At 38.9% G+C, this 21461-nt stretch overlaps 1 protein-coding gene across 1 annotated transcript; it reads right to left on the bottom strand.

Moving 5' to 3' along the window:
- Positions 1 to 783: 783 nt before the first annotated feature.
- On the bottom strand, positions 784 to 17029 carry LOC103711258 (uncharacterized). The gene is made up of 5 exons (XM_008797341.6): positions 15370 to 17029; positions 15068 to 15230; positions 11236 to 11399; positions 1280 to 1538; positions 784 to 1192 (listed from the first exon to the last, which is right to left on the bottom strand). The coding sequence occupies exons 1-5, from the start codon at positions 16725 to 16727 to the stop codon at positions 1091 to 1093; spliced, it is 2046 nt and encodes a 681-aa protein (XP_008795563.3). The 5' UTR covers positions 16728 to 17029; the 3' UTR covers positions 784 to 1090.
- Positions 17030 to 21461: the final 4432 nt, after the last annotated feature.

Raw genomic sequence — 21461 nt, 5'->3', positions numbered from 1 at the left:
AGAGTTTACAAGTTCGTAATTATCTTAATTACTCTATAAATGATAGTTAACTTGTGAGTAATTTTATTTTAGCTACATTTTAAAAATTTTATGACTAATCCATCATCAGGCATTTAAGCTATGTTGCTGAATAAAATGCTTAACAAAAAAAATTCCATGCACTAATTGCAGAGCCTTCCAGTAGAGATCATTCTGGCCTAGTTAGGTTCTATGTTTGCATCATTATGCTGCTATGGTTTGCAAATAAACTCAGGGGGTTAACTTCACCATTCATTTGAGAGGTTTGCAAATAAACACTGGACTTGATTGGAAGTGATGATGTTCTATTCAGTTTCTACAAATTATAAGGAACTCTCAAAACTGACTTCTGCAAGCATGACTTTCAGAACCCACCAAACACTTAAATCTGCTGCTTCCACATAACTCACTTCTCATAAATCACTTTTCCAACTTCAACAAGTTACAAACAACCAAACAGATCCCAAGGTTACCAAAAAAATTTCCAGAAAGAAATAATCACTAGCAATTAAAGAAATGCGTTTATCTCTGATAAAACCTTTTTTAGTAGATCAAAAGAACAAAGGAAAATAACCTCCTATATAGTATGCACAAAAGGTACAGTTACAGCATGTGGTCACTTCTAGGCAGCTGATTTTTTGGGCTATACTGCAGCAAATACTCACAAGAAATCAGAACCCCACCACCCTAACTACTCAAGGTATTATCAATACATTATGCAGCCTGTAGCTATTATTAATGGTACTATAATAAACAAAAAGAATCTATTTGACAACAACACATCTATTCATAACATCCATGCCTTCAACAATCTGAGTAAAATGAAACCAGAAAAAGGGTACTGACTCGACACTGATTGTTGCATGTACTAAGGGCGAGACTAAAGTCTGGACAATCAAGACAGCAGAATATTACAGCAGATATTTTATAACTCTACATATTAATTTGTTCGATCTCCTTGCAACCCATCTCACTTCAGTTACAGTTTTGGAACTCTAGATTCGCTTGTTCCAGCAACAACTGCCTTAAACACAGAAACTACAACATGGATCTTGCCAATCCAGAATTTGCATCACTTCTTTAGTCGAGAGAATATCCGCTTGCAGTATGGGCTGGTTCGGAGAATTGCTGCATGAGGACAAATGGCATCAACCAGTGCGGTATGAAGAGAACCCTGCTTTGAGAATAAAAAAATAATAAGAAAAGGATAGAATGTAGTGTAAGCTGCTTAAATAACTAAATCTTGCTGGTGATTCAAGACCTTGGCATTTTGAAGAGCCGATAGAATGACATAATTGGCATAAGGGTCTCGCAGTAACTGCTCAAACTGAGACACCGAAAGCAATTCTAATATGATAGTTGCCCGATCATCTTCCCCAAATACCTTGAGGCATTTTTCTACCACATGGCTGCTGAATTTTTGCATTGAGAGCTGTACATAATTTCCTTGAAATTGGAATACCAAATTTGCAATTACTAATGGACTTTTCAGGTCTAGGATGTATTGAACAACATAATTTCTGAAACAACAATAAGAAACACTGTAAGTCTGAGATCCAATGGCACAAAACAAGTTCATATATAACATTTTTTTTTAAAAAAAATATGGCAGAAAGGACAAAAACATTTATTCAATATATAAAAGATCTATAGAAGGTAAAATTAAGTAAAAAAACTTATAAACGCATTACGGTTAATATAAGCAATGGATTCAACAAATATAAGTGCTAAAACAATTATTGTTTCTCAAAATAGAATTTAGCAAAAATGCAATATTCAACAATTCTCTCTGCAAAATGGGCCACATGATGCTAAGCTCCCCGGTGAAATAAAGTTGTCTACACCTGGACTGATACAGCCAATTTTTAGGTTCATAAATTATAGTCAAGACATGGGACCAAAGATCACAATCTACTTCCATTCTCAGTGTGTACCCTTGTACCTTATAGCCCAAAGAACATTCTCTGATAAGACAAATTTAAACAAATTATACGCACATATTGCATTTTAAAACTATATTATACTGGCATTAGCAAAGAGTAGATTGAACCATAATATATCCTTTCCTTCAACTGTGTAAATCCTGCCAATTTTGCTGCAAGTTTTGCTTCAGTGAATAAATATGTAAGGCACATCTCTCTTTCTGCTTTTCTGCAAGCATTTTGGTAGCATCAAAAATTGTGCTTTATTACACAATTCTGATAATCCTGATGTTATTGGCTTCTAATGTATGCCCAGAATAGATTTGATTTTTTTTTCTTCATTCCATTGACTTATATCTCAGCTACTAGCCCAGATGAATTACAAGTCTATTCTCTCAATCCACTAGCTATAAAGGTCTTATCAACAAAGTATCAGTTTTCTCATTAAATAGTAACAACCAGCTAAAATGTACAGCTAAAACCACATTGCAGTATATTTCTATTTTGTATGATAGATGACAACAGATGGCACCTTTCACATCATACTTTTGCAGAGTTCTAGTCAGGGAGTAGTTTTACTTCAGGAGTTTAACATGTGTGCACGCCCACAACTAGTAATCTTCATTCTGTTTCAAACCCAAATATCTCTAAGAGGGGAAATACTCTAATACCTCTACTGCTGGAGTTACCAACCAAAAGATAGAGATTCTTTTCATAAATATTTTCTATTATTCAAACTTTATCATAGGCATTCTGATATTTTCTTAACATATATGTTTCTTTCTTTTTCTAGCCTTTTGTCTTTTAGCAATCTTCTCTTCTCATTTATCTTTAATATTTAGCTCTGATTATCCTCCCCAATCCCTACATGAAACTGAAAAGTAGAGTCTGAAACTACTGGATGTGCTCCAGATGAATAACTACATATCATTTATAGGAACCAGAGACAAGCCATGCAGAACCAACTACTTAGGCCCTGTTTGGGGGAGCTTTTAGAGGACCAGAAAGCACTTTCTGGCCCTTCAAAAGTACTTTTAGATGAAAAATTGTGTTTGGTAAATTTTTCAAAAAGCTGTTTTAGCTTTTGCGGGAAGCTGAAAACAGCTTTTGGGAGGAAGCTCCAATTTGGAGCTTTTGGGAGGAAGCTGTTTCAGCTTTTTCGAAAAGCTGTATTTTTGACAAAAATGTCCATATTAAAATAACATATTAATGTATTATATTACATTACATTATAATACATTAATATGTTATTTTAAATAATTTAATATTATGTTATATTATGAAAAATTAATTTATACTAATAATTATAATAGTTTATACTTTTATTTTTGTATTATACTATAAATATAATATATATTACATTATATCATAATACATTAATATGTTATGTTAAATAATTTAATATTATGTTATATTACCAATTATTAATTTACTCTAATAATTATATCACTATTATGCTATATCAACATAATATTATTTTATATTACAATAATATTATACTATATTATATATTTATGTATTAATTTATGTTATGTCTTATTATGTTCTGTTATATAATACTATGCAATGTCCTTTATGGTAATTTTGTCATACAAAAGTACTTTCTCAGTTTGTTTACCAAACACAAAACAAAGTACAACACTTTACGAATGAAGTTACCAAACAGCAAACAGCTTTTTATAATAGCTCTACTTCAGACAGCTCTAATTCCAACAGCTCTACTTCTAACAGCTCTACTGCCAACAGCTCCCCCAAACAGGGCCTTAGATAAATATGGCGTCTGTTAGAGGAATCAAAAAATGGTTAAAAAAATACAGAGCCTGAACAGTAACATATGCAGGATATGACAAACAATTTTGAAGAGACCATACAAATTCAAAGCATCTGCAGGAAAACGAATTAGTTGGTTTTCAAATTCAAAACATCTAGAGGATATGACAAACAATTTTGAAGAGACCATACAAATTCAAAGCATCTACAGGAAAACAAATTAGTTGGTTTTCTTTAATAAAACACAAGATTCCAAATGGGTCATAGAAGTCAGAAGTGGAATGGAAGAAATCAGAATATCACTAGAACTGCAAATTTTTATCTAAAAGCCAAAATAAAGGGCTAAATAATTTTCACTAGAGTATTTATATGAAAAGGACTTTAAGCTATCCAAAAAAAAAATGGATAGAAGCAAGATTGTGATTTGGCTTATATCATGCCTCTGTCACACCCAAGAAACCTTGGGTTGACTGGAGTGCTTAAACTTTGAAAAGAGCTTGAATCTTTATGAAGGAACACTTGTTGATACCATCAGAACTCCTAGTTACTTTCATCTTTGATTCTTTATTATCCATCACAATGCCCACAATCTATTTTTCCAAACATACACAAGTAATCAGAGTATTAATCCACTAATATAATGTCTACTATTTAATAATAATTCAACAGAATCTTGATAATTTAAAATAATGAGCTCATGGAGAGAGAGAGAGAGAAAGGGGGGGGGGGGGGGGGTGTTGCGAAGAAAAACATGCATGTATGCAGACAAGCACGACCTTAAATTGTTCAGATGTTACTCTATAATTTGTAAATGTTTCATAGAATGCATAGAACATTCAAGACAACACATTCCTTGTTGAATTATATAACAGAAAAGCAAGTGTGGTTATGTTTATATACAGAAGTTTTTGGAGGATTACTTGCTGTATGTCTAAATCATGATTTGATGGGAAACACACAAGCAAGCATCTAGCTAGTGTACTCCGCTAAATTCTACACAATGACTTCCATGTTGTCATAATCCTTCAAATGTTGCTCCACATCATAAACCGTGCAACTCCAATGGTTTAATGCCTCAGTTTAAGTGCTATTATAAAAATAAATCATGATGTACCCAACTAAGAAATGATTAATTCTAATGACATACTTCGCTCCAGCCAATTTTAAATAAAGTAGAGGTACACGCACGCACACATAAAGACATACATACACACAGACATACATACATATATATATGTAGATATATATGTAGATATATATGTATATATATGTAGATACCTAAATATATATGTAGATACCTATATATATATATATATGTATATATAGTTGCCAATGTCGCTTCAACAACTACCAGATTGGCTCTACTTGCTTTCTGTAAGCCTACCTCTTTCACAAGGTTCATAAATGAACAAGATTCTTAAGAAGAAGACTTATTTGTTGCAAAATCTTCAACTTTGCATCACATGCCTTGGATGGGACCAATAGATTTTAATAGATTTCAAAGTTCTTAATAGGAATAGCAGACACACTAATGCTCTTCATCTCAAAGCACCAGCTAAATGCAAAATGCTCTAAGGTTTCTGTTGCTGGAAATTGGACCCGGGGGCCGCCGCGAAACCAGGGGGGAGGAGCTTCGCTGCCGGAACGGCGGACGGCGGCACGCCGGCTGGCTGCGTCCTCCTGTGGAGTGGGCGAGTCCTGCAAAAAAGCCGGTGGCCGGGCTTTCCGGCGCCGGCCCTCCGATGCTTAAGTCAGAGGGGGCTAATATGTGTGCGGAGAGTAAAAAAGGAGGAATGTTTGTTCTGTGTGTGTGTTGATCTTGTTGTCCGTTCTGTCCCCCTTCCCTCCTTCCCCCAGGTTCCCTTTTATAGAAAGATATTATGTTACCTGGGAGGTGACAGGGGAATTTGTCCTCTTTTGTGATAATTGGGCACGATCTTGCTCATTAATGGCGTAGTGGAGAATAAGGCCGGATCATACCGGAGTCAGGGAGTTGTCACGGTTGATCGGACCCGTTGGGGTGGTTGAACCGCCGGCCGTGGTGGGCCTGGGGTTCGTAGATGACAGGCGCATTGATTGCTGAGTGAACCGGCGGTCAGGAAGAGCCATACACTTTGATGGTTTAGTGATCCGGAGATCATCTTGAGCCGTGTTCATTTAATGACTGAGTGCATCGGAGGCCTGAGGGGGTCTCAGGCATTAATGATAGGTCGTGCCGAATACCTGCGGAGATCTCGTGCCTTGATGACTTAGGGATGGTGGCGGATTGTAGTGGAGTCATGTATCTAGTTGTCAGATCCTTTGGAGGGTTAGGCGGAGATTGGATATTTGGCTAAGGCATGGGCTCGGCATGGGCTCGGCGGGGTTGCCTTTCTGGTCTCGGCCTTCTGGTCTCGGCTCTCTGGTCTCGGCCTTCTGGTCTCGGCCTTCTGGTCTCGGCCGATGAGCTCGAGAGCCGAAGAGCCCGATCACTTGGATGAGCTTGAGAGCCGAAGAGCCCGATCACTTGGATGAGCTCGAGAGCGGAAGAGCCCCATCACTTGGATGAGCTCGAGAGCCGAAGAGCCCGATCACTTGGATGAGCTCGAGAGCCGAAGAGCCCGATCACTTGGATGAGCTCGAGAGCGGAAGAGCCCAATCACTTGGATGAGCTCGAGCTTGCTGACGGATTTGGGTGCTATAATTGCATTTGTGGGGTGGTCCATTTTTCCACCAACACTACCCCCCGACTTCCGAGTTCGAGCTGCTTTTTGGCTCGGACGAAGGAAGTAGTCCAGTCGTCGATCGTCCTGTAATATAGCCAAATATGTATAGAGATGTACGTGCCAAGTAGGGTGTACCTCTCATGCGGTTGGAGTTAAAGCGCTCCAGGTTGACTCAGCGGCCTTCTTTGGCCTTGTCTGTTGGCGATCAAGCCGAAATCGAGGCGAGCTCGATGTTTGATGGAGATCGGGCCGAGCTCGATGGTCGATGGAGAACGAGCCGAGCTCGTTGGTCGATGGAGAACGAGCCGAGCTCGCTGGTACTTTGAGCGTTCTTACACCGAGGCGACTGAAGACGCTTTTTCTGCTCGGAGTCCGTTCTGGTACCGTGAGCGTTCTTACGCCGAGGCGACTGAAGACGACCCTCTGCTCGGAGTCCGTTCTGGTACCGTGAGCGTTCTTACGCCGGGGCGACTGAAGACGCTCCTCTGCTCGGAGTCCGTTCTGGTACCGTGAGCGTTCTTACGCCGAGGCGACTGAAGACGCTCCTCTGCTCGGAGTCCGTTCTTTGAGGACGTCGGCAGAGATAGAAAAATCCAGTTTGTTGCGAATCACGGACTTTTCGCTGATCACGGACAGGAGAACGAGCCGAGCTCGTTGGCCGATGGAGAACGAGCCGAGCTCGTTGGCCGATGGAGAACGCATCCCGAAGTATCGGGGCATCCCGACCGTGGTCGGGGTAGGAGAACGAGCCGAGCTCGTTGGCCGATGGAGAACGAGCCGAGCTCGTTGGCCGATGGAGAACGAGCCGAGCTCGTTGGTCGATGGAGACCGCATCCCGACCGTGGTCGGGGTAGGAGAACGAGCCGAGCTCGTTGGCCGATGGAGAACGAGCCGAGCTCGTTGGCCGATGGAGAACGAGCCGAGCTCGTTGGCCGATGGAGAACGAGCCGAGCTCGTTGGCCGATGGAGAACGAGCCGAGCTCGTTAACCTGAAAATAGATAAAATATTGAATTTATTTGAAGCCAAAGTGGCGTCCTGTACCTTTTGGAGATATTTTGATGGCTCTCGAGCTTCGAAGTCCCTCAGGACTTGATTCAGCACTGGCCTTCTTTGGCTCGATTTTCTAGGAGGTGTTTTGCGCTCGGGTTTCTGAGCTTCGGCGGGGGCTTCAGTGATGGCGACGCTCTGAAAGGGGAGCAATGTCGCGGGCGCCGTCCCAAGGAGGGAGTACATGCTGGTTTCTTGCTTGCTGCCGGAAGACAGAAGACTTGGAAGGATAATGGGATTTAATGGGGCTGTACCCTTTGTCACAGAGGCTTACAATCCCATTTTAAAGCTCCATAACTCTCCTTCTCCAGACCTCAGCTTTTATTTCTCTTTTGCCCCCAACTCGTTGACGTGAAATTTGGACCACTACTTCTCACTGGTTGCCCCCACATACGTCGTTGCAGCGGGAGCCATGCCTGATTCGAGATGGCTCGGGAGTCGGGAGAAGGTTTTGATTCGAGATGGCTCGGGAGTTGGGAGAAAGTTTCTTCCTCTGCTTAACATGATTCCGTGGAGGCGGCACAGGAGGGGCCTCCACTTGTTGCAGGCTTTGGGCTGCAATGGCTAGCGCTTGGACTTGCTGCATTAGCGCATCGAAGTGCTCGAGTTGGACTTGTGGAACTTGATCTACCGGAGATCTTGGTGGTGAATTCTGGACTGAGCGTTTGGGACTTGGAGCATGATACTCGAAGGGGAAGCCCGTTGTAGGGGGCTCCGATTGAACTGGAGCCGGAGGAAGCGGTGCCGTCGGGACGCCCCTGGGTTGCAAGCCTTGAACAGCGGTAGCCAAGGCTTGCACCTGTTGCACCAGGGTATCAAACTGCTCCGGCCGAATTCTTAGTTTCATGGCAGCAACTCGGGCCCTTCCTCTAGCGCCAACTGTTGCTGGAAATTGGACCCGGGGGCCGCCGCGAAACCAGGGGGGAGGAGCTCCGCTGCCGGAACGGCGGACGGCGGCGCGCCGGCTGGCTGCGTCCTCCTGTGGAGTGGGCGAGTCCTGCAAAAAAGCCGGTGGCCGGGCTTTCCGGCGCCGGCCCTCCGATGCTTAAGTCAGAGGGGGCTAATATGTGTGGGGAGAGTAAAAAAGGAGGAATGTTTGTTCTGTGTGTGTGTTGATCTTGTTGTCCGTTCTGTCCCCCTTCCCTTCTTCCCCCAGGTTCCCTTTTATAGAAAGATATTATGTTACCTGGGAGGTGACAGGGGAATTTGTCCTCTTTTGTGATAATTGGGCACGATCTTGCTCATTAATGGCGTAGTGGAGAATAAGGCCGGATCATACCGGAGTCAGGGAGTTGTCACGGTTGATCGGACCCGTTGGGGTGGTTGAACCGCCGGCCGTGGTGGGCCTGGGGTTCGTAGATGGCAGGCGCATTGATTGCTGAGTGAACCGGCGGTCAGGAAGAGCCATACGCTTTGATGGTTTAGTGATCCGGAGATCATCTTGAGCCGTGTTCATTTAATGACTGAGTGCATCGGAGGCCTGAGGGGGTCTCAGGCATTAATGATAGGTCGTGCCGAATACCTGCGGAGATCTCGTGCCTTGATGACTTAGGGATGGTGGCGGATTGTAGTGGAGTCATGTATCTAGTTGTCAGATCCTTTGGAGGGTTAGGCGGAGATTGGATATTTGGCTAAGGCATGGGCTCGGCGGGGTTGCCTTTCTGGTCTCGGCCTTCTGGTCTCGGCTCTCTGGTCTCGGCCTTCTGGTCTCGGCCGATGAGCTCGAGAGCCGAAGAGCCCGATCACTTGGATGAGCTCGAGAGCGGAAGAGCCCGATCACTTGGATGAGCTCGAGAGCCGAAGAGCCCGATCACTTGGATGAGCTCGAGAGCGGAAGAGCCCGATCACTTGGATGAGCTCGAGAGCGGAAGAGCCCAATCACTTGGATGAGCTCGAGCTTGCTGACGGATTTGGGTGCTATAATTGCATTTGTGGGGTAGTCCATTTTTCCACCAACAGTTTCTATTTCTCATCAGTTCTTTCATCCAAGCTCCAAATAGTTTCTATTAAATAATCCTTTTTGAGGCCAAGAAATAGACTTTTGAGAGCAATGTTCTGCCTGCAGATACACTAATGCTCTTCATCTCAAGGCACCATCTGACTGCAAAACCCTCTATTTAAGGTTTCTATTTCTCCTTGATTCCTTCATCCAAGCTCCAAATAATTTCCACTAAAGAATACTTTCTGAAGTCAAGAAATAGATTTTTGAGAGCATTTTCTTGAATGGTTAATGTAAAAATCCTAGAAAGTAAAATTTTCGCTGATGCAATGGAATTCCTCAACAAAATTGATCACTTAATGTTTTGATTTCTTATTGATGATAGGAAAAAGAGACAAACCAATATGACTCAACTAATCCATTTATACGTCATCTCCAATTTAGTGAACTTTTTATGCATGAGCTGAATATGATATCTGCAGCTTTAAGTTGTGTGCATAAGGTCAGCATCTCCAAGAGAGAGAGAGAGAGCCTTAGCATGATTTCAAAGACCATGTACTAATGTTGGGTATCATACATACACTATATCTTTAAAAAGCCAACTCATAGTTCCAAGCAAAGTGGATGGACAACTGTAATCGAAGAGGCTGCTGACAATCAGAAGGAAGAGGCAATGAAAAACACAATACACATTTTGATGATATTATATTATGAAAAATGAAGAAATATAACAGATGGGAAGCTTCAGATGAACCAGTATGCATTTATAAGTAGTTAAGCACAACTATTCAATAAGTGTACCCATTAGACCATATGCTAGTTTGATCAATAAATGATTATTACAAAACAAGAAAATTGTATTGATAGCAAAATGTGAAATATTGGGTGTTCTTTATGGCAACACTATTTGAGGCTTACAAAATTAGAGGTCTTAGAAAGCATATATGTAGGTAAAACAATGAGAAAAGAGCAAGATCAGCTAATGGTCCTATAAATTTTAGAGCTAAAATTGTCATTATTTATTTGAATAAAACTCTAGTTAAAAATGCCTATATTGGGTAAATATTAGAAACAAATCATGTCAAGTTGCTTCACTCTCTCCCATGATTATCTGCAACAGATGTTCTCTCTTTCCAAACTCTATTGCATTGGGCTCAATCAAATTATAGACAAAGGTGAAGTCATTGGTTCTTAGATGTGCATCTTCCTGTCCATGTATAAAGTGTATATATATATATATTGTATACCGTATGCCTATGTGTAGATAGTAGATAGTATAGACACGAACACTGATTGCAGTGGCCTGTACCTACTCCAAAATCAGGATTTGAACCTCTACCAAAGAGATGATCCCACGAACCTCTACGCTATGCTGGTAGATGCCTTATAAGCATGATTGCGCACTTGAGGACAGCTCGATTGGGTGAACAGGTTCCACATAATGGATGACAAACATGTCGCACGGCAGCATGCCATGAAGATCTCATGAAGATAATATTCTTAATGAAGATTGGTGGGCACTTGCATGTGGCATTTGCATAATTGTATCTAAACATGCCTATGAAGTTGAGTATAAACCCATAATTTTTTGAGAAATGATTATAAGTCCATATTGTGTATGTGTGTGCAAACAGTTGACTTTTCAAGAGATGCTCAAGTGGCATAGCCCAAAAATTGATGTTGAAGATCAATATTTTTTCCCCTTTTCGAAGTCACACAAGACTCTAAAGAAAAGGAAATCAATTCTATCTGAAAGGACTGATCATTAGACAATCAGATTTAAAGTATTTAGGCAAAGAACAATAACTGCATTTATATCGATTAGAATATTACCCAAAACGATCTTGAGCTAGTTTGAGTCCATTAGCAGAGATTTCTGCAACCAATTCCCTCCGATCTTCTCCAGTAGAATGAGAGATGCATCGTTGCAAGATACAGCATCCATGTTGATGGGTTGCAATATCAACACAATGCTTCGTAGCAGCATCAAAAATAAACTGTCATATAGAATGAGTTAAATCAGATGAGCATTATGCTACCTAGTTGCAAGTTGCGACTTAATCACAAGTATCTCTGTCTATGCTCGCAGGTTTTGCTTTCCAAGTTTATTTTAACTTGATGAAAGAATCTTCAAAAACTTCTCAAGAGCTTCAAATTATCCCATGAATTATAATAGATATTCTAGTTATCCTATCCATCAAGATATTTATTATATTCTTTGATCTTCCAACATTTTATAGGTGACTTCGCAGACATTTGACGATCATGCTGAGAGCTTACCATTTTACATTTGTTCCAGACACAAAATGATATTTAAGAAAAGGCAGGCACATGTTTTTATTTTTGAACATTAGTTGCATCAATACAGAGTACATATAATTTAGCTTTAAAGGGAATAAGAATAAGGACAAGGAAACATTTTAAAAATGTGGGCAGGACATTCTGCAAATTAATTGTATTTGGTACCTTTTTCTAATATAACAAAGAACAGTAAGATTGGAGGTGTTTGAGAAAGGACCAAAGCATGCTAATCAAACTGGAAATGCATCTCTAAATTTTTTTATTATTGTCAAATACCTTTCAGTTTAATGAGATTGAATAAGGTAGTTATAGGACAGGCTTTGTTGTATGATTTGGATTGTTTTGGCACTGGATAGGACCATTGAGCATATGAAATGCATAATAAAATAAGGACATAAAGATGGATGAGGTAAACTAGAAAAATAAAACCAAAAATGACTGCATGATGAGAAAACTAGAAGCAATATCAAGAGAGAAAAAAAAGTGACAGAAAACCATGTTTGATGGTCTGGACTCTGGATTAAGGTGATGGAGGTGAAGATGCTTCAGTAAAAATGGGATCCTGAACAAACAAGTAGAAGTTTACGAAAGTGGGTGAGACTAGACTTGGATGGAAGTAGTGTCAGACAAAGCTAACATTTTGTAGGTGGTGGAAATAGTGTCAGACATATCTAAAATTTTGTAGGATATGCCTTTGGACAGAAACTCACGTAAAACTTAAATTATGAGTAGTAGATGGCACATGGCACTGAAGTGCTGCTACTAGTTCAAGGCTGTGACAGGGAAATAACATTTTCAAGCAAAACAGTGGTCATATAAAATCAGTCATAGCAGATGTACCCATTTTGGAAATAGGCTCTTATACTTTGCACCTAAGTCTGTAAGGTTTACTTCTAGAATCCAACCTCATAAATGTAGTCTTCAATCAACAAGGTGCATTGAATCAATGTGGTATGAAGTGACAATGTAATTGGGACCACTTCAACCCTAAGAGCGAATATATTTCCATTTTGCATATGGCAGTCACAAGAATTTGCCATACAATCATTCTAGAAAAGAAAATTTAGTACAATATGGAATCTTTAGTTTCACAATGATCCTTTTAGTTTCAGAATGATCCTTACTTAGTCAACAAGAAAAATTATATGAGTGAAAGGTTGAAACATTTTGGACTACCAAAAAAGACAAAATAAAACTTCAATAAAGTCAACCAAATTTGCAAGATTTTACAACGAAAGGCATCTCGAGTTAAAATGATTTATGGCACTTTAGTAATTGAGAGGCAGCAAAAGATGTTACAGATGCAAAAAAGTTTAGGCTTCAATTACACTTAATGCTCGACCAATAAGCCTTACAGTTGTTTTTCAAGAGCCTTATAAATCATGTTGCGATTCTCATCTTATCAAGGTCAGATTTTCTGTCACACATTCATATTGAACAAAATATTTGTTCTGACATGTGCTTACAAGTTCATTGGTACAGGTAAAATTTCAGTTGGACATGCAGGGTCATGTGAGCCTTGACGGAAAAGCAGGCTGTAGTGAATCTATTCTCCTAGTTAAGAATCAATGCATAGATACATCTCTTCCAAAGATGTGTAAAACTTCCATGGAGCATTCATTGCCCAATCTCAGCATATTCCAAAGTGGATCATCAAGTTCTGTTGGATGTATGACAATAAATTTTCATGCGATGCTTCGATAGTCTCGACAAATTGGTATACTACTTATTCTCTGTCTGTTTTCACTTTGTTGTGTGAACTCTATATAGGTGCCTATTTTCAAGTTGTGTTGGATGTGAGACAACCAATTATCATGTGATGCTTCTACATATAACTTCACCTGATCTATGCCAGTAACTGACAAACAAAGGTCTAAGGACTCCTGGAGCTTCTTCATTGGAGGAGTCAGTGTCATTTCTGAAAAGTGGTTTCAATAATGTTGTATTTTATTAGTTCTGTCCATGTTATTTCAAAACATTACCGCTTGCACTTTTTGAAAGTATTGGACTTCTAACAGTTATGAGCTAGCTATACTTTCCTCAAAATATTACTTCTACAATGGCATCCGAAATGCTTCTGACACATTTCATATAAAATCCAATCCTCAGAGAACATTAAAAGTTTTTTCCTTGCGAGAGACTTGGACTACTATAGTGCAATAGCTGAAAAATGCACAAGGGGGCATACTAGTTGTGCACTTGTATGAATGAGAATACTCTTGATGGAAATGAAGCTTCATGTTAGGTTTTCATACAAGCTTCATCCCTTATGGTCGAAATTATCTTACCACATTATACAGTAGATGCAAAGTTGCAGCTCACCGGATGAAAAGGCATGCTTATTTGGTTGCCCATGTTTTTATATATAAAATAATGGATCAACACTTACCTTTCTCTAAATATGTAAGATTGATTGGTATAACAGGATCCTATATTTCTGTTGCAAGCATGTCCATTATGCCCATTACAAGAATAATTAGAATATCAGGTATTTGAGCAAAATCATAAATGGAATTCAGGGATCTGGTGCTAAAGGCATAATAAGACTAGTTACAGTTGATTCTTGCCATGACATTGTGCAAAACTACTATTACACATATATGTTGTTTAAATTTGATTATTCAAGTGGGTCTTTAATATACTATAAATTTAGCATATACATCAAACACTACAAGCAACATTCAAAGTACAATTGCAAAGAAGTGTATTTTCAAACGTCAACCAAATAAACACAAGCAGCACATCAAAAATTTGTTAAAGTTTCGTATATCTGGTTTTGAGCAATAGAAAATCCCATGAATCACATTTTAATATATCTCCTCTCAAGTGTTAAAAGAAACTTCATACTTTTGAATCAATCACAATAAGGATCTCAAGAGCTGGCAGCTATAAAAAAATGTTTAAAGAAGATACAGCATAGTAGGCTTATTAATTGAGTGGTACTAAAAGAACATTGAACCAAAATTCAACCAGCGAAAAGTAGATGAGACCATATTATTATTGTGATGAATGGAGAAGCAACATGTTTTCAATGCTCTACTCAAAAGTGAATCTGTTTAAATTTTATAAAAGAAATACCTGTATGTGGAGAGTATAATAGCTGATGGATGAATATTGATTTGATACACAGAAAAACTTGAAGAGAAATCAGAAGACATTTCAATTCAACCTTTTGAAGCAGTTAAAAACAACTATGCATAAATCCATTGTAAAACAGCTAGCAAGAGAATAAAAAGCATTTATAGGAATCTTCTCCTGCAGATGAGATTCAACACTACTATTTGAGCATGAGAAGTATAAAATCTATAGCAATTCAGCCATGAAAGTTCTATATGGCTAATAGGTGAAACCTATAAACCTATACCTTATTATCCTTGGCTGTAAAAGTTTGAAGGCACCGTTGTACCACATGATTGCCATTTGGATCCTTGATGAGATCCAAAATCCCTGGTTGTAGTGCTGAAATAACCAAAGCAATTTGCTCCCTGGTTTTTAGAGTCTCTATCAGCTTCTGTACAGCCCTCGTCCTGAAACAATATAACATTATTAAAGGCCAATCTAACAAATAACTACAATAAGACCTCAAAATCATATGTTTTAAATATTAACATAGATTTTAAAGAGAAGCAAATCAGTGTTAATATCAAATGAGCAAATCACTACTACCCATGTATGTTTAGAGAGATTCTGACAAGCTCCTCTGCATCTTCGATCAGCTTGAGGATGATTGTCATCCTTTGTTCCTCGCTGCATACATCCAGAAGCTTCTGCATGAGATAATTTCCAAAGGGATCCACCATGAGCTCGACGATATGATGGATGATCCCGTTAAATATGAAATCGACAAAATGCCTTCCCTCATCAATTTTACGCTGCAAGAACTGACACCCATGGTGGTTCTTCGCAATGCGGCACATGTACCCTTCAATGCCCATGCCCATCAAATAATCATATGTTAGTGGCAAATTAGGAGAGCAACCAGGATTAGGGCTGTGAACATCAATCACACTATTCACATTTGCAATCACACTATTCACATTTGCGACTGGGATGCCTCTCAAATACATCCGATCAATCCCACAATTCACATTTACGACTGGGATGCCTCTCAAATGCATCCAGTTATCATGCCGTCGGTTCCCAACAAAACGCTGCCCCTCAATACTTCTCAGGTTTCTTGAGAGCAAGAGCGACTGAGGCACCCAACTATATGGCAAGCCATAATCTTGCTTAGAAAGATTCGCATGAACGGGGCTCAGGGAATTCAGGGCATTGAGATCCTGGCCGAGATCGACCCTTTTTTGTGGTAACTGCAAGAAAGACGAGGGAAAGCCTGAACCGTGGGCTCCCATGTAATCCAAGTTCGCACCAAAAGCACCGTCAGCACCAATTGCTTCCCCTCTGCATAGGAAATTCTCCCTCGCAGTACAAAGATCATTGGAATAGGATGCTGGATCAGAGCAATGCTGCTGCAATCCAGACCCATATAACCTCTCATCCGCATCAAACAGCGGAGAGTTTGGGACAACAGAGCGCCGAGGCGCCCCATAAACATCACCTAAAGCACTTCCAAACACTGAATTGTTGCTATAATTACTCCGGAAAAGAGAAGGGCTCATCGCACCGTTCGAAAGCGCCGGCGCCGGTGGGAGCCCACGCTGTGCTTCCCGATCATCACCGATGCTCAGGCGGCCTAGCCCGGCGAACAAGCCGAGCTCTTCCATCATGCAGTCCTCACCGGCGGAGGAGCGCCGGGCTCCATCGTCGCCGGCGGGGGATGATGTGCCCAAGAGCGAGCTCGACGACGAGCTATCCGACACCAGGGGCGGCGGGAACATACATGCATGACCGGCGCCATGTCCATGGCCATTAAGAAGCCAATGGGATTGTGATGGAACATCATCATTGGCAGCGTAACCATGCATGTCATGAGCCGGATGCATCTGCTGTATCTGATAGCCATGGTAATGGCCGGCGCGAGCATCCCCATGGTGATGGGGGATCTCATCGAGTACCATCTCCATCTCCCTTTCTTCTTGGATTTCAACCTTTATCGCCGGCCTCTTCTCCTCTCCTTTCCTAAAAATCCATAGAGAACCCCAAAGGAAACGGCAAAAGAGAGAGAGAGAAAAAAAAAAAAAAAACAGAGGATTTTGGAGAACAAAGAAGAGAAGCTAGATCAGAGGAAAGAGGAGAGAATGATTAGGATAAGAGAATTGGGATTGGAGCGAGGGGGTTCGCATCAGGGCTTTTAGGGAGTTCGCTGCAAGTCCGGGAAGAGAAGGTGGAAACAGAGGTTTAGACTTCTAGAGATTCATATATGCATACAAGGAAAGAGAGTAGACTCTATATATTATTTGCTAGGAAAGGTAGTCTTTAGGCTGAACCAGTCTTAAAAAAAAGTCGATATTAAATGCAATTGGACTGGTTAAATCCTTCATCATATTAAAAATATTAATATATTTTGAATTACTAAAATACCCATCATATTTTTTTTAGAGAAAAAAAAATGTTATCATCAAACCATACTTCCCGTGCCTTAGCAAAAAAAAAAAAAAACCATACTTCCTCTTGTGTAGCTAATTAATTGTCTGCCATAGAAATCATTATCTTAGCCAGTTTTTGCAAATCTAAATATATACAAATTAGGTTCATGATAATTAACTGAAAAAAAAATGATCAGTATGCATGGTACAAATAACATTGTTTATAATTCATGATCAAGTATGCATGCTAAATGCAAAATTATGTCGACATTTCACTAGGTTGTCTTTTGCATAAACCTTATATATTGTATTTGAGACATGGTGGATGCCCTAAGTTTCAAAATGCTAAGATTTTGCCGACGTAATTAGACACTATGAAAGCTTAACAAGTCCGTGTCGAAGAATATAGAAAATAGTGCCCCTCCTATCATTCCAAATGAGCTCATATCTTGGATGCATGTCACTTGAGGTTAGAGGTAGCAGGTGCCAAGTCCTAGTTTTTCTTTTTTTGTTAAAGTAAATATTTTATATAGTATATATACGAATTTATCTAACAAAATCAAAAAATAAAAGATCATGAAGTGCCTGTACCAAATCCTAGTTTAAAAGTGTCCATGCTAAGCTACTTTAAGAGTCCTCGAGGCCGGTCAAAACTAGCACCTGCATGTGGACGGACCTTGGAACCTCCATGACTTTCTGCAATCTTTATAGAAATCAAGGATCCAAAAAAGAGCATAAATGATGGTTCTCTCGCAAGTTCCATGGAAAAGCAAGATGCATTAGGGACAGCCATGGACCTCTCTAGAGTACTTGTTCCATTGACCAGGTATGCCAGAAAACTGGCTCCAGTCTAATTAAGTCAGAGTTCACATTGTTCTAGATTATGATTAGGTCACTAGACTGACTCTATTGGAAAATTTGTATCTCCTTGCATTGGTCCTACTTTCTTGACTGGCTCCAGTCTAATTAAGTCAGAGTTCACAATGTCCTAGACTAAGATTAGGTCACTGGACTGACTTTATTGAAAAATTTGTATCTCCTTGCATTGGCTTTTTTGACCTACCCATTGACGTCGTTGAAGTGACTCCTGAAATTTTGATTTGATAGGGAAAGGTTTATAGACAATAGGCCACACAAAAGCATGGGGGGATTGTATCTAAAGGCATTTTTATCAAATAGAAAAGAAGTGTTGATGCTGAGGTTTGAGAAAATATCAGGACTTTATTTATTTGTTTATTAATTTATTTATTGGGATCGACAAAGCAAGAAAACTGATTTATCTCTATTTTCAAAAAATAATTAATAGAATCATTGTTAAAGATTTAAATTTTGAACAACTCCATCCAAAATCACTATTCATATCACCTCATATGGAAAATGTAATTTAGGATCCAAGCCAATTTTACAACAATTAAGTATATTTTACAAAGCCAAGGTCAATCATTAAAAATTAGATAAAAAGTGATAAATCAAATGTTCCATCAACAAGGACCAAAATATAAACCGACAAACAATCTAAGAAGTGGAATTCAATTTTCCCAGTATATTAAACATGGAAACATGATAAAGGCCGTCTTTAGCTCTTAAAGTAATGGATAACAATGACAGAGTACAGCTCGAATTGTTTGATCCTCTGGCGTTGATGAAAAAATATATTAAAAATAATATAGGAATGGACTTTAAAAAGATATTATCTTAATCAGATGGCTGGCAAATAAGAAAAAATACTCTTTATTCAATTTTTTATTTATATTTTAAACCATATGTGAATTAAATATTTAATAGTCCGATTAGGGCTGCACTCACACCTGTGTGAGCTGTCCTTATATCAAAAAAAAAAAAGTCCGAATAAGTCAGGACCGTATCATTAGCAAAATATTTAATCATTTAAAGTATTATTAAATCACCTAATAAATAGATGATAACTCTCTCTTAAATATTCGAACGTTAGATATTATGAAAATTGTGGACCATAATAAATAGAATGAATCATGGATTCAAATGTTTCTCCATGCAATTCTTTTCTTTTTCTTGCCAGAAAGGAAGCTATAGCCTCCACACACACAGCATCAACCTGCACCACCATGACGATACACAAAATTAAGTGAACTGAGGAGAACCAACGACTGCGATTGAAGAACCAAAAGTGATTGGCATGATGATCATGACTTGATAGGTCCTACTGATCTGCTGTTCCATATATGATATGAGCCCATCTAATAATCATGCCAATGATGGATGGCTGTGATTGAAGAACCAGCCCTTTCAGTCCACCTACAACCTAGAAGTTGGTGCAGAAACACTTTGTCTCTGTTGCTAAGTGGACCTAAACACCAAATAGCCATGATAATAACATAACAGCGATGGGATGACAGCCATCGGATTGCACCGTCCAACCAACGGTGATGGCAGAATGGTACACTGATCATCGTTAACTGGGGACAATCAGACGGTCGTGTTATAGTTGTCCATGGAGATTTTCTTGTGGGACCTGCACGTATCACGCGCGTCTCAGGTGCCACCGGCAACGGCGCAGCTTGGGAGAAGCGAATGATTTTTAGACACGTGGATAACTGAAAATAACTAACCGGAAAGAGACGGTGAACATATTTAGCCTGCAAGGGTTCGTGTATTTAGTTTCAAACTTGTACAGATTTAGAATGAGAGCAATACCAAAAAAAAGTAGCAGCCAGCGGCGGAAGATATCTAAGTGAAATTGGCTACGTTTGGTTGAAAAAATTTGGGCTCAAAAGTTCGAAAGAAAAATGAATAATTTAATTTTCAGCTATTTGATCCAGAAAAATTTTATTTTAGGATAGAATTAGAATAGTCCAATGATCTATAATCTAATTCCAACTCTTCCTCCAGCATTCAATTTTTATTTCATCAAATTATTTTAAAAATTAATTTTTAAAAAATACTTCTCTATTTAACTAATTTTAAAAATATTTTTTGTTTAATTAATTTTTTAATTCAAATTATAGTTATAAAAATATGTTGAAAGAATATAATTATTTTAATTTTTATTATAATTTATCTAAATTTTGATTTCGGTTGTAAATCAAACATACCCATAGTAGAGTAGTTGCGTGGTTGTTTGCCTTAAGTCTAGTTTAGAAGCAAAATAGTACTTTGTATGAGGATTTTGTTATCCGTTAGCGTGCTACTGCTATGTGATCACTAGATGATAGAAATGATCTAATATAAAAAAACAAACCTTATCTGACCTCATCCCATCTTATCATACAAGTACAAATACCATCGAATATAACCATGACTTGTCCACAGTTCTCTTATCCCATTGATAACTTAGGTTGATGTAACCATCCCTAGAAACATACATGCATCGCATTGAATGGCACGATCCTGTCTCACACCAGTCACCACAGTTCTCTTATCCCATTGATAACTCAGGTTGGTGTAACCATCCATAGCAACATACATGCATCTCCTTGAATGGCACAATCCTGTCTCACACCAATCACCTCTGGCCACGTCAGATAGGGAGGGGTGCAATTAATAGAATTGTACTGCATAGCATTTCTCCAAAAGTAAATATCTCGGTTTCAATGACACTACGGAACCGTCAAGGATCAACAACAACAAAAAAAAAAAATGCCCATAGAGATTCCATAGGAGCTAGAAGCCTTCCAATAAATATAACAATCCACAGTCCCATTCAAAAGAAAATTAGTCAAAAAATATTATTTAATTTTTTTTAATTTTATATAAATATTTAAAAATTTATTTAATAAATAATTAATATAAAAGTAAACACATGAATCTTGATATATTCCTTATTCAAGTATATCATAAACAATATCATAAACACCCCGATAAAAAGATATTATTTAAATTTTTGATCTAGCACCTACAATCTATTCAATAAATAATCAATATAAAATTAAATATATGCTGGTTGACCACAAAAATTATAATAACCACCTGAATTTATTTTACTGCAGAGTCAAAGGAGGCTTTAGACTATAAATGATCCTACTCGGAACATCTATAATCTTCACAGAGCTTCCATAAATAACACCGTCCCAGTACATTAACATTAACTAGGTGCGACATATAATAGGTTCAATAATGCAGCAAAATTGCGAAAAAATCAAAAAAAATACAGCTAAGAACATCTTCAAATTTGAAATGTTTTGTCCTCTTGTAATTCTCAGAAACCACCCAATTTCCATTCCAGCAGTGGTAGCCGGTATATCCCCCTTGCATTCATAATGTATAGGTGGAGTGAACAAAAAAAAACAATTTAAC

Source organism: Phoenix dactylifera, chromosome 5, assembly GCF_051530095.1.
Source record: "Phoenix dactylifera cultivar Ajwa chromosome 5, Ajwa_hap1_PhDact_Kaust_v1.1, whole genome shotgun sequence".
Classification (NCBI taxonomy): Eukaryota; Viridiplantae; Streptophyta; class Magnoliopsida; order Arecales; family Arecaceae; genus Phoenix; species Phoenix dactylifera.
This window is presented reverse-complemented; position numbering and strand designations above follow the sequence as displayed.